General features: G+C 41.4%; 1 protein-coding gene across 3 annotated transcripts in view; it reads right to left on the bottom strand.

The window, feature by feature from the left end:
* Nucleotides 1–9,415, bottom strand: part of LOC122772432 (ephrin type-B receptor 1-B) — a 142,019-nt gene extending 132,604 nt beyond the window's left edge. For all 3 annotated transcript variants that reach the window (XM_044030487.1, XM_044030496.1, XM_044030504.1), the window contains exon 1: nucleotides 9,166–9,415. In XM_044030487.1, coding sequence (XP_043886422.1) covers nucleotides 9,166–9,226 — 61 coding nt within the window. In that variant the 5' untranslated portion in view covers nucleotides 9,227–9,415. The remainder of the gene's footprint in view (nucleotides 1–9,165) is intronic.
* Nucleotides 9,416–23,866: the final 14,451 nt, after the last annotated feature.

Here is a 23,866-nt window from a genome sequence, read left to right as displayed (position 1 = left end):
ACACGATTCCAAACTAGCTCTGCATGGTATGTGTGTGTACAGTGTAAGCTCATTTCCGCCTGTTCTTAAAGAATTGGCCAACTCCAACCAGACAGCAGTATCAATCTGATGAGTGGGTGTCTAACTGGGTGTGAAGTTCACATCAAAAGCATGCTGCATTAAATGCCCAGCCTTGGGGAGGGAAAGACTTCATAGGAATCGGAGATGAGAAGGGTGGGAACAATTGGAAAAGGGGCATGAATTTTATGCTGTTCACTGAGCCCCATTACTGAAAAGGGTTGGGTTGGCATTGTATGTCTATGACTGTGATGCTAACAGGTTCAATCAAGATATCTTACTAATGAGACTAACACCAACTCTGTTTTGATATAAAAGGCAAGTCACATTGCCCACAGACGTCCAAGGGGATGTACTCTCACAGGCAGGCATACATACATTAAAGGGCTTGATGTGCTTAAGGTTATCAGCAGAAAAACCAGCCTCCTCATTAGCACAAGCGAGATCCTCGAGCCGATACGAGCCTATTGTCCTCCTTGTCCCTCTTCACCTCTGTTCTCACACAGAACCGAGTCCTAATCCGTGTCCTCTAACCGAGTCGCACGTGGACACCGCAGCATCTCCGTGTAGGAAAGTGTCCTTGTGGTTTTTTACGTAATCATCTGTTAAAAGTACATGTTCAATAACAACGAAGTAAGATTTATGACTCAAGGATGCTTTGGGCTGTGATGTGACCTCAGGACACGTCACATCAAGATGAGCTTCCTTGGCCTGTACTGTCATAACTATTCATAGAGGAGAATATAGGTCCAACAGTCAGCATGGGCTGGGATCTGTCTGTCGAGTCGACCATCGAAACTAAACATGGTTAAAAAATATCCAAATAGAAAACAGGGCTGTGTATTGGCAATAATCTGATGATACATATACTGTATTGATGACGACAATATAAATTGCAATATACTGGAATACTAAAAGCAAGGTGATGTATTGTGATTGTTTTTACAAAAATAGTCTGTGTTAAGACAAACTGCCCAGCAACAGTGAATACTATTTTCTGATGGGCTGATAGGTCGCTAAATCAAGACAACTGTATGAACGAACTACGCACAGCACAATCTGCCTTCGCATCATTAATTCATAAATTATTAATTTATTTGCAGTGACTTTTATCACAAAAAAACAATATATTACAGCAGAAAACCACAGTAAAAAAAATATTTGTATTGATACAGTGCTTAAAAGAATAGACCATAAAACATCACAATATTTTAATTTTCCTAAAGTTTTCCTAAAGTACTCTTTCTAAACCATTGCATTCTCAGACAAAGGAGTCCTTTTATTTAGGTGTATTATCTTTGTAAATAAATTCAGGACAGAGCCAAAACAAAACACCTTTGACCTAGGCTGTTTTTAAGAAAATGCCTCTTCCACCTTGTCAGTTTTCTAATTAGCCATTTAGGAGACTGCTGGTAATTTCTCATTACCCTCCGAGCCTCGAATCAATAATTAATTCCCTCCAAAAAAAAACACTATTTCTTCTTTTCCATCAAGAGAAGTGAACAACATTGGGTAGAACACTGTCTGGCACATGTAGGGGTTTAGTTTTATACTGTGTGAAAACTGTCCTCCCACCACTGCTACTCATTGGCTCATCAGTGTCCCTCTCATACACTGACTTCCCATTTTGCCCTGTACAGGCACTTTGTTGCTCTCCACCAAACAATTTCCATTTCTCATTCTAACGTAGACACACAAAGTGTGACACAAATATTCATGCACACTTTCTCTCCATCTGCCTCGCTCTTGCCAAGAACCTAATGTTTAATAAGAGATTACATTTATGTGAGGAGAAGGGCAGGCACATGGTGAAATATGTCCACATGTCCTGAACTTGGGAGCAGCGCTGGCACTTACTCATTAATAATGGGACAGGCCCCAGGCCCGAGTCCTTAGCTCTCCATCTCTACTCATTTCCTTTCCACACATCAAAGCTGTGTGTATATGTACAGTATGTGTATGTACGTGCACACATCTGTGCTTGTGTGTGTGTGTGTGTGTGTATACGCGTCAGTCCCGATGAGAAACTGCCTGTGGAGAAGCCAGCTTTTATTTAATCAGAAGCGGAGCAGTGTGCGCCACTGTTTGTAATTTCAGACCTATTAGCACTCTGCCTTTAATTCCCCTGAGCAATGGAAACACAGCATCCACTGAGCTGCCGGATCACTTTAAAGGTAAAAAAAAATTCAATATATCCAATATCCAATCCAACTTAATTTATAAAGCACTTTAACAAACAACAAACGCTGATACAAGAGATACAAAATATAGAAAGATACAACCTAAAAGACCTAAAGAGTACAATGCGTATGACACGGTCAGTCAAAGAGTAAAAATGCATGGGAGTTCCTAAATAAACACGGAGAAATGTAGGGAGTTTGTACAGTGCAACGTGAGCTACGTTGATAAACTTATCAGTCTGATTGTAGACTTTAAAAAGTTTCCCACGCACCGACTGTCACCAAATCACTGCATCATTTACCTGCCTCCTTCCACTCTCCGGTCAGCCTCTGATCCACCAGCCTCGCCACATGTAGCCCTCAAGTCTGAGCCGTAGGGTTTAAAAGTTAAATTAAATCATTCTGGGCCTGACCCAAAAACAGATCTCATTATAACTATCTTAAATGAGCCTCTTTGTTACAACAACCTTACACCCCCAACAGTCTCTTTAGCCCCTTTCCTGTTCCTTAGTATTATGTCTTCAGAAGAACGGGGGTCACATTACAATTTTCCCTTTAAGTAAAATCCATAATGCTTTATAAATACATGTGTTTTTAACTAAGGAAGAGTGTAGGGGGTACAGAGGTGGGTGAGGGCGGGGAGAGAAACTTGGAGAAACAACCAATTATTTCCAGACACTACTTTCAGATCATTACTTAGAAAGTAGCAAGAGTCATAAAGAGGCCAAATAAAATAAAATAAATACAATAAAAGCCACTGAATTGTAAATTATCTTTATCTTTAGCTCTAATGAAAATGTCTTGAAAAGAAAAAAAAAAGAATCAAGAAGAAAATAATAAATGGCCATGAGGTCAAGTCAACAACAGGCCGTTATGGATGTGGACCAGCCTGTGCTGTGTGGACAGGGGTTTAAGGGGTCATGGGGTGGAAGAGAAAAGTTGAGTGCAGTGCAGTAAGCATTTGGCCCCAGAAGACAGGCTGTGTAAATAGTGGGAAATAAAACTCGATAATCACTGGTTTCTTTTCTCGCCCCTCGACAAATATCGGAGAGGCTCCACTTTCCTGCTGACTGAACAACTACTGTATCACCCAATCTGTGGGACAGATGATAATGGAGGGGAAAGGCCTGAGAATTAGAATCATAAAAAAAACACATGTTTAACACCACTATCCTTTAGTGGTGGGAAAACTGTGCCCAATCAATTACTAGCCATTTTCCACTAGATGTGGCCTACAGGGTTATCTCTAAGTCTGCGCTCTTGTGCACATCATGCCTTGGCGCGTCTATCTGTGGGTGTGTGCATCTGTGTCTGCCGTATCTTTGCCATTTAAGACAACTGGCTTTAGCAGGAAACAGATGACTCACACAGTTTGAGGTTGAACTGTGTCACAAGCGTCACCACTTTCACTCCGGTGCTCTAATGTGTTGCGTATGTTGCTGATGTATTGGGCCTGCTTCTCCCCGAGATCGCACAGATACGTCCTTCGCCCTCTTCCCACAGTCGGCCACCTGCTCCGATAAGGGCCGAGCGCGGAGTGAAACGGATGGAACCTTACACTGCTGATAGCATCGCCACAGCAAATCTCCGGACACAGGAATGTGTTGGAGGTGTCCGGGACGACGCGTGGTAAAGAACGGAAAATAGAAGAAGCAAACAAGTCTGTCTGGAATAAAATGAAACTGGATACACAAACACACAGAGAATAGTGCATAGTGCTGTTGTGTTCTCTATCTCTCTCTCTCTCTCTCTCTCGCTGTCATTTTCTCTCTCTACTGATAACACACTGAGATGTACACAAAAATGTGTACATGCACACAAGCCCCCAACCTGCATCCACCATCTGGCCTTTCCAAAGCTCAGATGTCTCTGGGTAAAGTGAGCTCTGTCTGTATGTGTGAGAGAAAGACAGGGGGAGAGAGACAGAGAGAAGGGGAGGGCAATAATTATCAAAGAGAAAATATTCAATAGCACAACATTGCAATGTTTGCACTAACCCCAGATTATTGCCACATTAGCCACATGCAAACATACAGTGTTCACAGAAAAAGCCAGAAAACATTTACAAGCACTGCAGGGACATGAGCTGCAGGCCAAGGTCTGCAACGGGGGTCGCCGTAGCCAACTCGGCTGGGTAAGCACACCTTAACACCAGGTAGTCTTTTCACTGTGGGCAAAAAATAAAGCCTCCATTATAGGAGGAAGCCACGTCCGCTGCCCCTGGCAGCTATAATGGCTTCAGCAGTCGACTGACGCCACAGAAATCCAAACGAATAATACACACACTGGTGGTACAAAAGTAGTGGGAAATTGAATTCTACTTTAGGTGTTCCCAGATCAGCAATAATGCCAAGGGTCAAAATACACTTGTACACTCACACACATGCAACCTATCACATCTATTAAGCTCTAACACCCCTCAGCCCTTGGGCCAGTGTTGCTACCGTGTTTTCAAGCTATTTTTTAACCATTTTAAATGGGAGACCAGAGGAAGAGAGCAAACTTTCTTTTACATCCATTACAGACTCAATGGGAATCTTTTTACAGGCTGTCTCCTCTGCACATCTCGTGAACGCGTGCATTCACATCTAGTACTAGGGTTGCCGCAGTTGCCGGTGGTACTGGTATCACAAGGTGTTCAGGCACACACTGATTACATTCATTTCCAACCAACCCTACTGTGGAGTTCTTGGTTGTTGTTTTTTTTTTCTGAATGAATGAATTCATCAAATAAAGAAATTGTAAAATTCGAGTTACAAAATTAAGTTGGATAATATAATTATACACCGAGTGTATCTGCTTTGTGCACCTGCAGAGCAGAGTGCTATCACAGGAGTCTTCTGTCAAATTAGAGGATTTGGGAGTCAAAGCAAAAAAAAAATTGCCCTTTCATGGCAAACATTTCAGGTTTTAACTGATGCCAAGCCAGATTCCTGATAACATTAATTAAGAAGTCCGCAAACTCTGTGCGATGAGCACGTCTTATCAACACAATACTACTGAAGTTGTGTTAGAGATCAAAGTAAATGCCCTGTGGATACTGTGCCGACTCATGTCTTTTCCTATAAAATATCCAGTGTAATTAGTAGCACCAGTGTTGTCATGCGTTTGAGTTTTCTCCCAGTGGGAACATTTATACACCGTGAAGTCCCTATTCAGTGCAATACTAAACACAGTGCACCATTACTACAGGCTCAATTTTTGAGGCAAGATTTAAGGGTGCTTTCATACCTGTATTCCGTTCCGATTCAGGGAGTAATATGTTACAATGTTGCACTTAACCTTAGGTCGATTCATTTTCACACTGCAGTGGAGACTCGGCATGCTCTCAACGCTACGTGCTTGTCAAAGGCTTTGTGATTGGTTGGAATTTTGAGGGAAATTTGCCGTTTGACGTTTTCTGGATGGTGACATAGCAACATTTCGAGCAAATAGGCTACGCAGAGAAAACAATACCATATGTCTGATGATAAGATGCACTGATCTGCAGCCTCTGGACAGTGTGGGTTTCAAAGGCGCATCAGGTAAGCTGTTTGGTTAAAGACTTTTCAACATGTCGCTCAAACGCCGCTTACCAAAGTTGTTGCTGGCAGTGGCACAGTTGCAACAGTGCTGTTGGTCTTACCAGTTTGTGGGTAAATGCTGCTGGATATGACTCATACATTGTGTACACACTGCCAACGAACCACTCCGTGGAGTGATTGCAGCGGCAGTCTCTCAGCGCGGTTGATTTGTGCCGGAACGGAGTGCGTTTGCTGTGTTCACACAAACCCATTTGAACTGATCTAGGGGAGAAACGCACCTGGTTTCGGAAGAACAAGCAACGTATGAAAACACTCTATGTTTCAGGTGGGGTATCTCAATCTCAACGTGAGCCTGAACAAACTATTGTACGAAGAGATAATAATGGCAACAATTATAGCTGGCTTCTCTCCAAACTAAGGTCATCGCGGTGTGTCGCATGTGTGCCTTTGGAGATCCATGTCCGTGTTTGGCTCAAAACCATTTCCTGATGAGCAGTAGAGGCGAGAGCTAGAAGTTGCTTTGTCCTTATGAATAACTCACTCCACTCCTTCTGGTCTCTGTGACTATTATAGCTTACTTAAGATATCATCATTATTATTGTTTATTCAAGCTACAGAGGTCTCCATTCCATCCACTCGGCCCCTCAGGATGAGGCATTACCACAATACAGTGCACGTACTTAACACAAATTCCTATGGGACTGTTAGGAGTGCATTACTAATGTTCATGTATCATAGTGTCATACTGAATGTTGCTGCTCATTTACTGTAATTGTAGTGTGGCACACACACTACTGTATGTCAAATCACTTGGACATCTCTGTGTTTATTCACTTCCACGGCATCATCATTCAACAGCAGACTACTCATTTGTAAAACATGCATATACTGTATCTTTTCTGGAACTCACTGACCTCCCTCCTTCATCTTTTTTTTTTATCTTCATTGGTACTCACCTATCTTTCAACCGCTGTTCCATCACCCTTCCCTTCACTCCCCTCCCCTCCCCTGCTCCTCCTCCATCCACTACCCAGTTCCAGGCCGTTAAATGACCGGGCTTATCTAAGCCTAATTGGTTTAAGGGCAAACAGAAATAAGCAATGGCTCTGTGAGTAGGGGAGAATTACTGCCGCTGTTGGCAACAACCATCCGCTCACCACAGAGAGAATGAGTGGAAAAAGGTAGGAGGGAGACAAGAGGGAAAACGTGGAGATTAGTGAAAAGAATGATGGAAGACAGAGTGGGATAGAGGAATGAGGAGGAAAGGTATGGGCAGAGGGGAGAAATGCAGAGAGCAGACAAATGAGGGTGAAACAGAGCACTGGACATGCTTTTTTTTCTAATGACATGCAAAACCCCATCGCCACTCTCCTGAGTTTTGGGCTCGACTGCCCCACTGCTTCTGTAAAATTTTTAAATTGAACGTCCTGTAATCAACTTCACACGCGATTAAGCTCGCTGCACCCGCACTGAGACGCACAAACACACAGGTTTACATTGCAACACACACAACAGCTCCAACTCTCGGTCTCATTTTTCGGGTAATGATCAGCTGTCTCCCAACTGTCTGTCCACTCTGTCATGCTTGTCGCCATATGACTTTCATTCCCACAGTTCATCAGTCATGCAATGACGTGTGCAGGGTTTACAATGAGCGTATGAACAAGCAGAGAGGTCAAATAAATCATTCAATTCATCACAACTGTGTGTCCATAATGGTCCGGGCTGTTGTTTACTCTCACGTTACAAACACATACACACAGAGATCACCGCCACTTCATGATAATGAGCGATGTAATTACATTTATGGTGACTGGAGAGACTCCACTCAAACAGAAATCCAGGCGCACATGTATGAGTACACGTTCAAACCCACCAAAAAATAAATGAAAAAGCAACAGATTGGAGTTCAGATCAGTGAGGATTTTCATCTGCCCATGGGACAGTCTCCTTTCAATTAGCGACCCAAACAAGGAAATCACTTTCATCCTTGTTACCGGGGTAACCCAGGGGCCATCTCCCTGCCCATCTGTTTCTTTCTCATCCCACTTTTTAAGAGGAAATCCCACACCCCTTTCCACGATGGGAAATTTTATTCCTCAGACTCTCTCTCTCTCACTCTCACTTTCACTCTCACTCACTCACACACACACACTTTGTCTATCTGAATTGACATTTCTGCTGTCATTTCAAACTGGGCAAACATAAAAATAAATAAATAAATAATATCCATCCTTGCAGAGAAGCAGAGAGCAATCTGGGTCTGGGCTTGGTATCCACTGCTGTGCTGAAATCTGATGAGCACAAAAAAGAACGCCAGCGACGAATTACAGAGCGCAGGCGGAGCTGGGAGCAGTGCAGGAGCAGAGTTGTAAATGATTAAAGAGAAAAGCTGCATGTGAGAAATCTCATTTTATTTGTGCCTCTAATTTACTTATTTATGCTTTTTACAGACAGGCGCGGGGAATGTTTGTGTGTTCCTGTTGCAGTTTTATTAGACAAGGATGAGCTACTGTACAATAAAATGAAAGGGGACACTATATACCCATGATGCTGCTGGGTTATCCATCCAGCAGCTTATTTCTGAGGCTACACAACCCAGTGTTCGGTCCCTTGGGGCCCACAGCGGAAATGAAAAACGTGTTTAACTGAGGCGATATCAGCGACTAGTGGCACCACGGCTTGTCTAGATGTGAGAGAAAGAAAGGGGAGAAAAGTGGGACAAGATGCAGAGAGACAAAGGCAAAAAGTAGGGGACTGAGATATGGAGGGAGAAGAAAGATTGTGTGAGAAAAGAGGAGTGGCAGCAGAAGTGTTTTTTTTGAATAGAAACGTCCATTTATAACAGTAACATAATAATGACAATGATATTTGGCATAAAATCCAAGGGACATGTAGAATATCCTGAAAGCTCAATTCACAATCTGAGAGTTTGTCTGGACAATTCAAACTGTCACAGCGTGATGCTCACAGGCGTGTGGCGATAGTATTTCCTGTGCAATTTAATGAAAGACGCGTGAAAAGGTTTGACAGACACAAGTAAGTGGGATAACGACAATCTAAGAGGTTTATGGCACTCCCGATCAATAAAACGCGGACAACGAAAGATTATAAATGAGCACTGTTAAACTACCATTTACGCATTTGACGCACATAAACAAATCAGGTCCAAATAAGCAAAATATCCCGCTTCACGTGGACAAACTAACAAGTGCCGCGCACAAACTCATATACGGCGTTGTAAACACGGCGACCCGGTGCCATCCGCGTGGATGACATCCGTGGATGCTCTCAGCCGCGGGCAAAGCGCGGCTGCCCCACGCGGAACAAACACCACGAGCATCCTTGGAGACAGACAGAGGGAGCATCACCCACATCAATCCCAATCCCACTTTCTCATTTACCTTCCATCGCGGAGGATGTGATGACCAGCACGCATAAAAGCGCAAACAAATCCACTGTCATGGCAGAAGGGTATAGTCTCCACAGCGTGTTTCCCCCCCCAAAATAACCAAGACGCACGGCGCGCGTCAGAACCAGAATCCCGCTCAGTTGTCAGCGCGCTCCTCCAGCAGATAAGCCCGTGTTGTTGTGAGTCACATTTCAAGCCGTAGTAAACAATGTGTGACAATCAGCGCAGGGGAAGAGTGGAGTGTGGGGACTGAGGGGTGAGAGGAGCGAGAAGGAGGGGGGGGGGGACCCAGCATCGCCTGCTCACAGCCCCATTAGAGCGCAGGGGCCAATCATCGACTGGGAACTCAAACTCACTAACCAATCCACGGCCCGCCGCTCCGCCCAGCACGCATTGTCAAAACACAAAACTTTTCCTTGACCTATTTGAAGCCGCGTCCGCTGCACTGAAAGGAAATAGCGCCTCCAGTAGGGCTTTCACGCGTACTGCATTCCTGGTAGAGCCAAGCCTAACCCCATGGGACACGATATAAAAGGCTAGATTAGGTTTTTTACTCATATATAAGTTTTTTTATATAAGTTTTTTTTACTTATATATGACGTGACTCACATGTGGCTCATTCCATACATATATATATATATATATATATATATATATATATACACATATATATATATACACATATATGTGTATATATATATGTGTATATATGTATATATATATATATATATATATATATACATACATACATATACACACATAAACACATGTGGCTCATTCCACATGGTATTATAAGAGTGAAGACTCAAACACACATAAAGAACAATAGATGATGAGAATGATAATATTAACCTCATTTTATTAAACATATTTCAAAACAGGTGAAACTATATAAATATTTTGTAGATCAAGGTTAGTTTTTGTTGTGATACTGCTGTAAGACAATCTATCACGCTCAGTGATTCCCATATGGTAACCTTCACCTCCCATTGTTGAATGTGTGTAATATTATCTTCGATCAAGGCCTGATATATTCCATTTAAGAAAATCACAAGGGTGTTTTAAACAATTCAATTAAAAAAAGAGTATGTCTTCTTTCTTTCTTAAATTCTGTATTCATTTGTAAGCAGCAGCCTGACAGCCTGTGTGTCACCTCTCCACCCCACTGAACATCTGCAGTGATGAACAAATAAAATGACTTAGGCAATATTGCATCTCATTTATCAACACAGGAAAAATACTATTCCCATAGATATTACTGGCAGAAGAAAGCTGTAACATAACAAAAACTGTCTGGATTGGTATTGTCATGGAGAAATGGATTGTGCATGTCAGACCTTATGAGATGATTATTGATCTACAAGTGTATGAAGTCACATGCATTTTGGGTTTTTAATATCCTAAAAAGTAAAAATAAAGTGTGTGTGGATATAGACACACACACACACATATATATATATATATATATATATATATATATATATATATATATATATATATATATATATATATATATATATATATACACACACACACATACATATATAGTTTATATGAAATATGATATATAAACTCTCCAACCCATCGACCCCATGCATTTTTGACAACAGTCTAAAGAATCCTTTTACATCATCTCTCCAACACAAGTTCAAACTCCATTTACAATGCAGATGTTCTTAAATGGCATTGGCAAATTCAGCTGCACCCCCTAATGATATTAAACAGGCTTCGCACATCAGCTCCCACCCCCACTCGCCCCTGTCGCCCTCTTTTGTCTGCATGTGTGCTGCAACAGATGGTCCACACAATGGGCTTTTCCCCGCAGGGACAGAGAACCAGGGTCCGCTTCAGCAGAGGAAGAGGGCATTTTCTGCCCTGTAGCCCAGAACCACACCTGTGTTGGGCTAGATATGTCCCCAAGTCCCCTGAGCAGTGGGACGGGATGGATTTGTTAATCTACAGCCTGAGTGGACCCGGTTTTACCCCAGGCCACTAGATGACCTAATACTTCACTGCTGTCCCCGCACAGCACACTGGCCCAGATACTTTTCACCTGTTTCACTTTGTACGGACTTCATGAATGGAAAGAAAAGTAGGGCTTTCAAAATAGTGTGTGACTTGTAAAAACCATGCCTCTATTTTAATTTACACCCCGGTGTCCTTGTGCGGATCCTAATAGGTCACATGTCACTCTTAAATATGAGCAGCCTGAACCGTTTCCCCCACATCCATCTTCTGCACTCCTTTGTGACTCAACTCCTAACCTTTACAGTGACAAAAATCAAATGCGCGGCAAATGAAATGTGACTGCTTTAATAAATGGACGTTGCAACTGTGGCAAAGGCCAGAGGATGAACTGGGGCAGGCACAGAGCTTCAGGAGCATCAGGCAGCAGTTGCTAACTTGGGGAAGAAGTTGATGAGAGCATTTGTCATTTTTAATGGTGTTGGTGAGGAGTGGTGCTGTGTGGTGCTGTGGTGTGACATGGCAGAGCACAGCATGCCCTCTGGTGTTGCCTGCTTTGTAGGCCTCTCACAGCCACCTGGCCTTATTTGTCACCAGGCCAGTCATCATCACCTACGACACCACAGGTCATCTCCAAATACAGGAGCAGCACAGAGCAATCTGTCCCTGTTTGGTGTCCACACCCAGGGAGGGAAGGAAGGAAGGAAGAGTATGAGGGGAGGTTGGAACAATACTGCTGCTGCTGCTGCTGCTGCTGCTGTTGTAGAACATCCTGCCTCACAATGCACATACTCATGCATACAGTAACACAAATGTGTCGACATTCACTCACCCACACAGCACTCTGATTATGATCCACACAAAGCCACAAAAGCACTTGGCTACTGTAACTCAAGAGCCTCTGCTCAATACCAATGCTGAGCCCAAACACATTGCAGAGAGCTCCTCATTCTCTCTGTGGCCTGATTCTTTTTCTGAGTGGTTAGGAGAGCAGCATCCCACTTCTATTTTCTTCCTACAGCCCCCACTTTTTTTCAATTTAAGGACAGATTCCATATAAAACACAAATGCAGCCTCACCAAGTATTGTATTCTGTGGCTTTTATTTGATAATCCATTTTTTTCTGTTCACTGCTTCTTCTGCGAACTGAACTGAAACATATTGTGCATTTGACCTGTAAACATCCTACCAGCGCCTGCCTCTCCGTGACCAATGTACCATGACCTTTACATTTCTCCTCTCTGTCACCTGCTTCCTGAATCGTGTTTGGTTGTTGGGGAGAAAAAAAATCGCAGTGGTTCCCTGTTTTTGATGGAGTCAGAAATAGAAATACAACATTGGTGTGTAGTACATTCTGGACAGCAACAACATCTGAATAGATTGTTTTGCCCGTCTAAGCAAAGGACCTAGGATCAGTGTTTAATAAGACGCAAATTCATTATTTAGAGTTAGTGATTCAGAGCATATGAGAGGTATAGCTAATGAGTGTTGGTTACAATAATACAAAATGAGAAAGGCAGAAACAGGAGGAAATATAGAGAGGTTTCCCAGGCAGCATGGTGGTTGTATAGGTTACTCAGGTGATGAATATGCATGCATGAAAATAAAATGCCTAAGTCAATATGGAGACAGTGCAGGGACCCAGGTGACAGAGGAGTGCAGTGCTAGACCCCCCCGGGGGGATAGACTGGTTATTAGGCTGGGCTTTAGCTTCATCCATCTTTACGAGTCTGGGCACTGGCCAATGACAATATGAGTACAGGCTGAATACAGATGTGCTCTGGTCCAGTGTTCCCCAAATAGAGGGTCAGGGCTCACTAGTGAGTCCCAGCCGTAGTTGTACTTTCTGGGTCACAACTCATGAGACACGATGGAAAATAGGATCATTGTGTGGTGGGAGCTAAAGGTGGCTAAGTTTGCTCGAAAATGTTATTACAGTGGCTTTTATGTTTTAAAGGCTCCAAGGAGAGGAGCCAAACACCGCAAAGTAAATACAACTAAATAACGTAAGAATTCAATGTAAATAAATAAATAAATAAAGATATTTATAATGTAATGTCTTACTATTGTGTAGCACACCACTGCATTTAACCAGACCATAGTTTGAAGGTTAGTGTTATATTTGTGGGAAAAATAAGATGTTTTTTCCTGAGTTTCAAGGGCAGAGTGACTGTGGCAATGGGTCAGACAGACAGGCAGACAGTGCAGGAGCTAAAAACAGCACTCTCATTAATTTGCCAGTGATGTCAAGACTGATGTACCTGTCCTGCAATGAGCACAGAGACACTTCGGGAAACATCAGTTGAAAAAGAAGCATATGCAGACACCCCAAACAGATGCCAACAATGATGAGAATACCTGTGCGCAGATGTTGAGCAGACTCAATAAATATTTGATTTTGTGTTTGAGGAAATTGAAGTAGAGAAGAGGGATTACACTCAATTTCTCCTCGCTGAGATGCAGTGAAAGCATTATTTGTTTCAAGTATCGCAGTTTGATTAATAAGTTGCGAGCTCGCATTCAATCTATTCAAGATTCAAGCTCGTTCGTTACCATTAATCATGAAAACACAATGAGGAGATTCGGCTCAGCGCCGAATGTGTAAGAGCTTCATTATGGCTTGCTTTTTTGTCAAGTGTGTGTGCACTTGTGTGTGTGTGAGAGAGACAGAATGACAGGGGCGCTATACACAATAGTTCCTACGCCTATTTAGACGTTTGTATGTGTGTATGCACACACACACACACATATTGACTTATGTTGTCACTGACTGAAATACAGAAAGATGGATAATAAATTGGTGTGTGTCTCTGCTCATCTGCCATAGTTTTGTTGTGTTTTGAGCATCCACCTTCGAGAAGATAGCCAAAAATGTGGAAAACGTCTGAAAACACAAACTCCCATAATACCCTTTAAACAATCACTTAATTAATTATTTTTCCCGATGCCTATGGTGATTAGAATGTATTCATTTGCTTGTAATTAGGGATCTCTAATCACAGATAAGGTTAATGGGGTTCACGCTGACTCCCCTACTTTGTTTCACTTGCAGCATTTAAGAAAGTTTCCTATTAACCGTGTGGCCTCAGCCTCTTGTGCCGTTATACTCCCTTCACATTATGCAGCAGCCCTTTCCACCTCCTTCAAAAGAGGTGTTTTAAGCACAACAACATTTGACACATGGTAAATTGTTTTTTTTTGTGTGTGTGTGCATCCCTGAACATGCTATCTTGAGCCAGCCGACTGGTCAGGCTCATCAAGTGGTTTTCTGGTTACAAAAGCAACCTTTGGTGGACTTGTTAATGAGGAAAAAACAAAACCAGCCTGACAGCTCATCACTATATGTCAGCTCATAGTGAGAGCCTATCCCACTCAACGCTTGTCTAGTCGTTCGCTTCACAGGGACACCATCAAAATGCCTCCCTCCGTCTCCTCCAACCCATCTTTTTCTCCCTTCCCCTGGTCTGTGACTGATAGTTCAGTACAATCTATCAACCGCAGTCAGGGTCAGTCCTTTGTAGAGCTACACATGGACAGAAGGCACAAACACAACAGCACACAGCCAAGTCCGTCACGCTAAACGGGATAAACATCTAGTGATGGCGAGAGAGAAAAATGGAGGTCAAATCAATCTGCCCTCTGTCTGCCTTACACTGATCCCCTGTCATAGACTGACCTCTAAAAGAACCCAACAAACGAAACTCCTGCGCTGCATTTGAATACAGTACGTGTAGGCCTTCATGGCTTGAATATAGTGGCTGAGAGACAGTTTATTACAGAAAAAAACTCACTGGTCGACTCAAACATGGACCGAAGAAGTAATGCCAGGAGTTATGGAACAGTGAGATACGATTGTATGCAGGAGAAATATTGGAAAGAGCAACGTTAATTTGAATCAATGATATTTTAATTATTTGGTACAAATAGCAAAATTGAACAGATGAACCAAAAAAGAGACTGGGTAGCCCGAAGACTAAATATACCACGGGAAGGAGGGATAAGTGCACACAAGAGGAACTCATAAGACACAGGTGAATCCCAACCCATCCCACAGACAGACGACAGCAGCCACAATAAACAAAACTTCCTCTATATCCTAATTCCTTGTTCACAAGGTGAAAAAAAATCCCACCTACACTGTTGTGGCTGGTAATGACTCACAAAACCAGACTTGAAAGTAATTTTACCCGACAAAACAATGACTACTTCACCAGACCTCTAACTCTCACAGTGGTTTGTTAGGTATAATTGTCGACTTGAATTTTAAAATAAATGACACAGTGAAACATTAAAAAAAAAAAGAGACAATTATCAAACACTGGATATGTTCCTCCAAATCAAATTCAACACAGTAGTACTTGAAAAATGTGTCCTGTATTTTTAATAAGAAAGGCTTAGACAGGCTAATGTAACTCAAGCGAGGGTGAATGATAAAGGTTTTGCTTTGGAGAAAGAGTAAAGGGTAAATATAAGGGGCTAGAAAAGAGAAGATAAAGAATAGGTCTTGGAAACGGGAAAAGTGGCTCTAGCTGTAGCTTTCTTTAAATTTCCAGTCATTTATGGTCACTATTCTTTGTTCCCTCCTCCTTGTCTTTTGTTCTCGATCTCGTCTTTCTATTGAATTTGGTTATTGTGCTTGTTAAGAATTGTGCTCTCCTCCTGTCCCTTTATATTGGTGACAAGCTTCTGAAAACATCAAAATAGCGCCGTATTTAACATCCAAAAACATTCCATTCCTGCTTTTAAACCACTACTCAACAGTGTGGTTTGTTCATTTTTCCACCTCTTGCACTCTCCTACGAGCCAACTCCTGTGGCAGGCTCGCCTCCAGAGCATCACACCTGCTATTCGACTGTTCCACTACCCTTTAGCTATTTGTATTTTTGAACAACTAGGTAAAGGCAGTCTATAAACAGTTTCATATCAGCCATCTTTTGGTCTGCAGCTCCTCATGGAGCTGGCTCTTCATCTGCCTCCAACCATTTTCCAGCAGGTTGACTTTCTCCGGGGCCATGTTTCCCCTCTTTATTATAATTAAACTCAGCTGTTGAAAAGTAAGAATCTCTGAGACCCTGTCCAAAATATGTTATGAGAGAGCTGACGGTAACCTTCAGCTACAGAACAGTGGCCAACACAATGCGGCATTGGCCCACATGTCTGCAGTTCACGGCCAAAACTCCAGTGCCACCTGAATTCATTACTCATTATTTATACAGTTCAATCAATAGTATTTTTTCCACTGTTGTTAACTAGACTCATCGGTCACTTTATTAGGTATACCTATTGAGGTGCTCATTAACACAAATATGTAATCAGCCAATGATTTGGCAGCAACTCAATGCACTTAAGCATGTAAGCATGGTTGAGACGACCTGCTGTGAAGTTCAAACCCAACAGCAGAGTGGTGGTGAAAGGTGATTTAAGTGGCTTTGATTGTGGTGTTGCTCTACTGGGATTTTCCACTCATAACCATCGAATTTACAGAGAATGGTCCAAAAATACACAGTGAGTGGCAGCTCTCTGGGGGCAAATGCCTTGTGAATGGCTGAGGTCAGAGAAAAATGGCTGTGACTGACTGTGTAGAAATGATATCAAGACAACAGCAACAACGATAAACAACCACTTCTCACAAGTCAGCTACGGAAGCAGGAGTGAGTCGATCGCACTGGGTGCCACTCCTGCCACTTCATTAGGTTTTGCTCGATAAAGTGGCCAGTAATTGTAATTGCAAATTCTGGATAGAGTCTGAAAAGTATCCAGACACAACCTACATAAACAAAAGTACCCTAAATTAATCATGAAATAATGAAATAAATACATATTTTCCAATTCAGAAAGAAGCCTCATATCCCAACTTTGTGCTCATTTAAGAGAAAGACTCACTATGTCTCTCTCTTTCAGTCAAATTAATTTCATTATCAGTGACGGATTCTATTTAATTAAGGCTCTGTTTGTTTTGCTTTGCAATTTTGCACAGTCCTTTCTTATTAAATGCTCTGCCAGCTGAGCGTTGTGTGATTGCATTTTGGTCATTTGAAATTGTTGTGTTTCATTAATTAATTGATTTATTTTTCATTTTGTTGTTTCATTCAGCGGCACAAGGTCACAAAATAATAATTAAAAAAAAGATGGACATTAGATATCATTACACGACATTCACATGCCAAATACAGGCATGCACACACACACAATTCAGGATGTGACGGCGCCTGTGACAGGAGGACATAGTGCAAGGATTCATAAAAATATGCCGATGCCATCAATAAATGTCATAACATCTGTACTCTGCACCTGCTGTGACTGGAGGACTGAAAAAATGGGGAAAATGACTGGACAACAATGTACTTGGAAACTCATCAATTCAAAGATGACCTCGTTTGACGCACACGCGTCGACATAAATGCAGTCGACACACATGCAAACAAACAATAGCACTGAGTTAACACGATGACCTTCTGGTATTAACATTGACCTTTGAAAGCAATCTTTTCTCCCAGCATGCATCATCAGATCAATAAACATTGCTGCCAGGTGATGCTCAGAGCATTATCGGCCTGTTGCAGGCTCAGTGATACGGAACACACACGCACAAACACACACACACAAAGATGCAGCAAAGCCTGTGTCAAATGCTAAATGTCAAAACCATTAGCTGCACACAGAATATGTGCCATACTGGTATTAATCATTGCAATACACTACTTTAAATCACACTACCACTCAGCATCGACTTGTTGACAATTACTAATTGTTAATTAGCCTTACGTCTTTAGTGTCTTCAAGCAATGAGCACAAGCGAGAGAGGCAATTAGCAGTTTTAATCCCATCGCTCTTAGTCTAATACCCCTTTCTCTACGTTTCACCTTTTCAGTTTCTCATTTTGCTGTCTTGTTTTTAGTCCACCACACGAACGCAGGTGGCTCAGCCGTGTCCCTGCTCTCAGTTCAGCCGCCTTATCCAATCAGAAGCAGACCCCATTACCACACAGTTTCCTAGTCAATGGTTTCTCATTTAGACGGCAGTTCCCAGATCCTGAGCTTATTGAGGGTTTGATGGATAACCTGTCACTTACACACCATATGTGTGTGTGTGCACACGTTTTGTTACGTTGTTACGTTTTAAGGAATAAACACTGACCTTGTCAGATCCAGTAGTCCACACGGGAACCAAAGCCCAGTCGTAATGAGGCAGAACCTAATTCCTGTGGCCCTGGTTAAGGAGAAAGGGTGAGATGTGAATTGTGTTTAGGTTTAAGTTAAGGTTAGGTAGTAACTTTTTTTATGGGGGCTATAAAACGAATGAAGAAAGAATAGTTGTGCAAAAACAAGACAGGTGACATGATTTGAAGGCATTTTAAATTATCTACAGTGTGCAATTATTGCATATTACCAATTGGAACAATGACCTACTGTATGTTACTCATCACAGTGGACACAGAAGCTACAGATTCAAAATTTGTACGTGTGTTTGTAGATAGGAAAGTCGGTAGGAGGAGTTTATGTAGGGAGTTGATTGTATGACAAAGTCACACACAGTTGTAGGTACCATCTGTAGCTCAGTGAAAGAGCGAGTCGTCTTTCAACTCAAAGGTTGTGGGTTTCATTCCTCGGCTTCACTTTTCTACATGCCGTTGTGTCCTTGACACGTAACCCCATGTTGCTCCTGACGGCTGTGCCGCCATCATGTGAATGGGTATGAAAGACGTGCAATAGAAAAATGTACCGCACATACAGTCGATGCACTCTATGAAAGTGTCAGTGAAAGGGTGAATAGCAAAACTGCAGTGTAAAGCAGCTTTGAGTGGCCATCAAGACTAGAAAAGCGATATATAATTACAACCCCCCGTTCCATTCATTACATCTTTGTTGGGAAAATTAGCTCTGCAATTATACATCACCTATCACATAGTCTTAACCTGTTTTTTAACACAATTTCAAAACCATATGAATAAGACACCATTTGTTTGTTACATTGAAATATCACTATTATTGTCACGTTTAATTGTTGACCTTAAGAGAGAAGGGTGAATGTCAAAATTCCAAATGTGTCTCACCAGACCCCTATAAATCCTGTGCTTATACAGTCATTCTTTACAGTCCATACGACTATCTTTGTGGTATCTCAGTGTGGCTCGGCAGGCTGCCTCGGGGCTTACAAGTTTAATAAAAAGCTTTGTCCTCTTCTTTTGTCCTCCCAGATAGACAGAGTGACATATTTTGCAAAGTGCCTCTCTCCAGAGCTCCAGTCACTTCTCACTGGACTTCTGGAGCGACATGACAACTGAGAAGGTCAGGGGCCAGAGGTTATTATGGATTGTTTCAGGTCACGGAAGATGGGCAAAGTCCCGTGGGTTGCTCAAATGTCAGTGGGATTTATGGAGTGTAACTGGGAATTGGTCCAAGCTGCTGGAAAAGTGTGTTGGCATTGTACTATTTGTGTTAATCACAGTTTATATTTGTGTAATTATTTTTTTTGCTTGTGTACACAGCATGACGAAGACATTCCTGTTGGAGTGAAAACACACCCTGCAGTGCTACTTGATTCACATGGTCGTTTTGCAGCCATATGGTGAGACCACAGCGCCACCTGGACACCAAGATAAGCAACTGCAGTCCAAAATGACTGCACACACCAGTCAACTGAGGCTGAATGAGTGGATGTAGTGAAGGTTACCTTTTGTGTCAGTGGTTTGGCGGAAAAGATGACGGAGAAAATCAAGCATTGCTCAATAAATCTCCAGCTGTAGCTTCACAACTTGAAGGTCACCTTGAACTTTTCTCGTTCACATTGATGCAGCTTCCATACGTTGATGACTTCCTGGAAACTCTGTAACTGAGAAATCAATTTTAATGCATTTTTAATGTGGAAAGTAAATAATTGTTTATTGAGTCATCAGTACTTCCTTGCGTTACAAAGTATGTTTTCCAGACAGTTTGTAGCTGTAATGTTCTTTAAATTTAATTTTCAATTATGTGCGTCATTTAGACAAGAGAACATTTGCAAATGTACCAAATAACAATCTCACTTGGTTGTTCGTTTCACTATTGACCTTTTGCAATTTGCTCTCAGCTTGTTTTTCTCCATGCACACAATGAATTATTTTGATGTCTCTTATCTCCACTTTCAGTACCACATATTAACATTTTATGTCTATGCTTTTAAGTTATGGTGAACAATTTGCAGTGACAATAAATGCTGCATAGAAAAATGACTGTGCGGAGCTGATAAGTTGTGCATTTTCTCCCTGTATCTCTCAGACTAAGAACAGCTGCTTCTACTGCCGTTTATCAGAGACCTGCAGGGAAATCTGCTGTGCGTGCGACAGAACCAGACATCAAACTGCACCAGCTCATGTTAAAGGTCGTGTCTATAGTCTGTATATGTGCACTGGCCATCTCCTCCTGATCGTGTTTGACTGAAGCCCTGAAGGCAGATAATGCCTCTGAGAATGTTACCTGGAAATGATGATTTCAAATCAGTCCCTTCATTGTGTAGGAATTAGTGACATCTAATGGTGAAACTAGAGATTGCAACAAATGAAGGACTTGTCCACTTGCCACCCTTTCATGTGTTCCTGCTCCAACACACCTGATTCAAATGAATGGCTCGTTATCAGGCTTCTGCAGTGCTTGTTGACGAGCTGGTCATTTGAATCAGGTGTGCTGAAGCAGGGAAACATCAAAGACATGCAGGGCAGTGGGTCCCGAGGACCATGACTGAGAATCACTGGCCTAAAGAACAGAAAAAATGCTTATTCTAAGCCACACACATACTTATTGGAAGCAGATTCACTATCTATAAAGGAAACCTTGTGTAACCTCAGTTATAACTTCTTCAGTCTTTCAAAACACAGTCACCAACTGAAAGGCTGCACCTAAATCAGACATGGTTACATCTACCCCTGCTGGTGGCATTTAGAAATACAGTCCTAAAGGGCAAAGATGTGGAATAACAACAAAGTCTTTTTTTGTATTTTTATTTATTTATTTATTTTAAACAGTGGTGGTAAATCAGTTATTTAATTGTCTTTATGTCAGTGTTTTTTTCTGTATTTAAATAGTCTTGCTCTGTGAAATCCTTAATATATTTCCCCCACTGTTCTGTGTGGTTCAGAATTTGGGAGATAAAACCAATCTTTTAGAGTTTAAAGATTGTTGTTTCCCATAATACTTGAAATATAACAGCTGCTGTGATTTGAAACTGAGATAAATTGATTTTCTTAGTCCTAAACACCCTGTATTATTGGATGTAATATGGGGAAGCTCATATGTAATCCAAACTGTCACAGGGGAATTTACAATACATGGGCTTTACATCAACAGGGTAAACATGTGAAGGCACCAGTGTCGGGCAAGTTACTTCAAAAACGTAATGCATTTTTTATTACTTGTTTCTTTCATTTCAAAGTAATTCGTCAGTTAATAGCTCATGGCGCAATATATATTGTAAATTTAGGCATATTCATATTGAAATCAATAGAGCTAGAGCCTACCACTGTATATTGTACATTGTACTGTATATTGTTTTTGTATGTTATATCTAGATACAGACTGATTTGATTCAGATTGACGTTATGTTATGTTATGTTCTGGTGGCTAACAGCCCAGTAGCACTAACGAACTTGTTGAGGCAATGATAGGCTATCAAGGTAAGCTATCAATGGTTGCTTACCTTGTCGTTGATAGCCTGAAATGGGATGTTGCTCACAATTTTTGATTGAGAACATATCTTCGACAAAATACTCTGCCATGAGTTTCCTCACTTCTTGAGGTTAAAGTTTCGCAGTACGGGAGAATGTTAGTTTTTACTGCTTAGTTTTTTTTTCTCCACTCTTATCCTCAGTTTGCTTTCTTTAGTTTACTAGCTTAGTGTTAGCGTGGCACCGCGCTCGACGTTCTCCTCAATTAGTAGCACTAACAGGAAGTAAACAATTATTTTTTCTCCTCTGTTTATCTTTCGGTGCGATTTTGTGAAAAAACACACCACTTAATTTCGGGTTTAAAATGCATTTTAATACGCGTTACTGAGATTTGTACCGAGTAAAATATTACCATTTTTTTGTAGTAATGCCTTACATTACCGCGTTACAGCAAAAGGTAATGCATTACAGTAATTGCATTACTCTTGTAACGCGTTACTCCCAACACACAACCACATACTGTATTTGATTGACTGATTGAATGACAATAATGTATTGTCACACAGTTAAGTCTGAAGTTTGACTTGCATAACTGCCGCTCCATTGGAACAATAACAAAAACAAGACAGTACATTTACAATAGATAGTAAATGTCACAAGCAAATAAAACCAAAATGCCAATAACATGTTTTCACATCTGAAAATTATGTGTGTGTGAATATTTGTTTCTGTGAGGCGAGGCCATTGCTTCCAGGATGTATTTGTACCTAAAAATGTCTATTAAACTCAGTTGGGTTGTGCTATTATATGCACATTTATATCCTTGTAGCTGAAGCCTCAGTTGAGTTATGGTTGATTGTGCGTGTTGTGCAACAAGATTTCCCTCATGAACATCATTTCTAATAAAGACCCTGTCACTCTTAATCATAACTTGAAATTTAAAGCCCTCCCTTGTTGCCAACAATGTAATTACACCTTTTATCCACTGGGTGGCACCATGTGCACATGCACTGTACGTCCTGAGGCAGACCTGTGTCTTCAGTGAGCTTCTGCTTTCTCGACCCATCTCATATTCAACCATCTGTCAGAGGCAATTATGTAAAGCTCTTGATCTTGAATCTAAGTACTAATGTAAAAATGATATATGTATGAGACAGCTCATATCAGAGCGAAACAGAGCAAGAAAAAGAGAGGGAGCCTTAAGTTTGGGAGCAGTGCATCAAAAAGAGAAAATAGGTGAGTCAAAAGAGACTCAGCAGCCATATATGCTGAACTTCCACACTTGGTATCTCTTTTTTTTACATGAAAAACTGCTCGCATTACCTGTTACCTGTTGGATAATCCAAGTTCAAACAACAGGGATAAAGCAGCTGAGACAATAGGATAACTATTCAAATGCCATGTTTATTTCACCATGCACCTGCATATTGTAGCAGGGTTAGGGTTAGATTTACTGTAGGTTTACCATAACACCTGCTGCTAAGAAGAGATTAAGGTGACAAAAAACATTTTACTCCATGAGTAATTTGAACATTATATTGTACATAATAACGTCACACCCTCTTTTCATTTTTGAGAATCACTTTTGTTTTGAGCCTTATTAGTATTTTAGTTTTTTTGACGTTTTGCTTTGCACAGTTGTCGCAGGTAATACTGGAAAAAATAACTTGAATTTGTTTAGTTGTGTGTGCTGTTGGTAAGAGTGAAGGTTATGAATGCACAAAGATGGCGAGCAAGAAGAATACTGTAATAATGCTGTCAGTGAATGCAGCATATTCACTTATATGTCTGCCACTGAGGAGTGAAATATTAATTCTGATTTAAAAAAAACAACTTGAGTATACCAGGATTTAGTGGCTATTAGTAGTGAGGTGCAGAGTAGAACCCCCTGAATACTCCTTTCACTTTTGTTTTCAACATTTCATTCACAACTTAAATGTTAAAAACTTTTTTTTTTGATTTGTTTAATTTATGTGGGGACAGGTTGCGTTTGTCTTTGAATCTCCATATTGTGATGACAGATGCTGGTGTGAACAAGGTCGAGCTATAAAGGACACAATTAATATTCATAATCTGAAGATGTCGCCGC

Source organism: Solea senegalensis, linkage group LG1 (assembly GCF_019176455.1).
Source record: "Solea senegalensis isolate Sse05_10M linkage group LG1, IFAPA_SoseM_1, whole genome shotgun sequence".
In the NCBI taxonomy this organism is placed as follows: Eukaryota; Metazoa; Chordata; class Actinopteri; order Pleuronectiformes; family Soleidae; genus Solea; species Solea senegalensis.
Note: the sequence above shows the minus strand (reverse complement) of the source record. Positions and strands in the feature narration are given on the sequence as shown.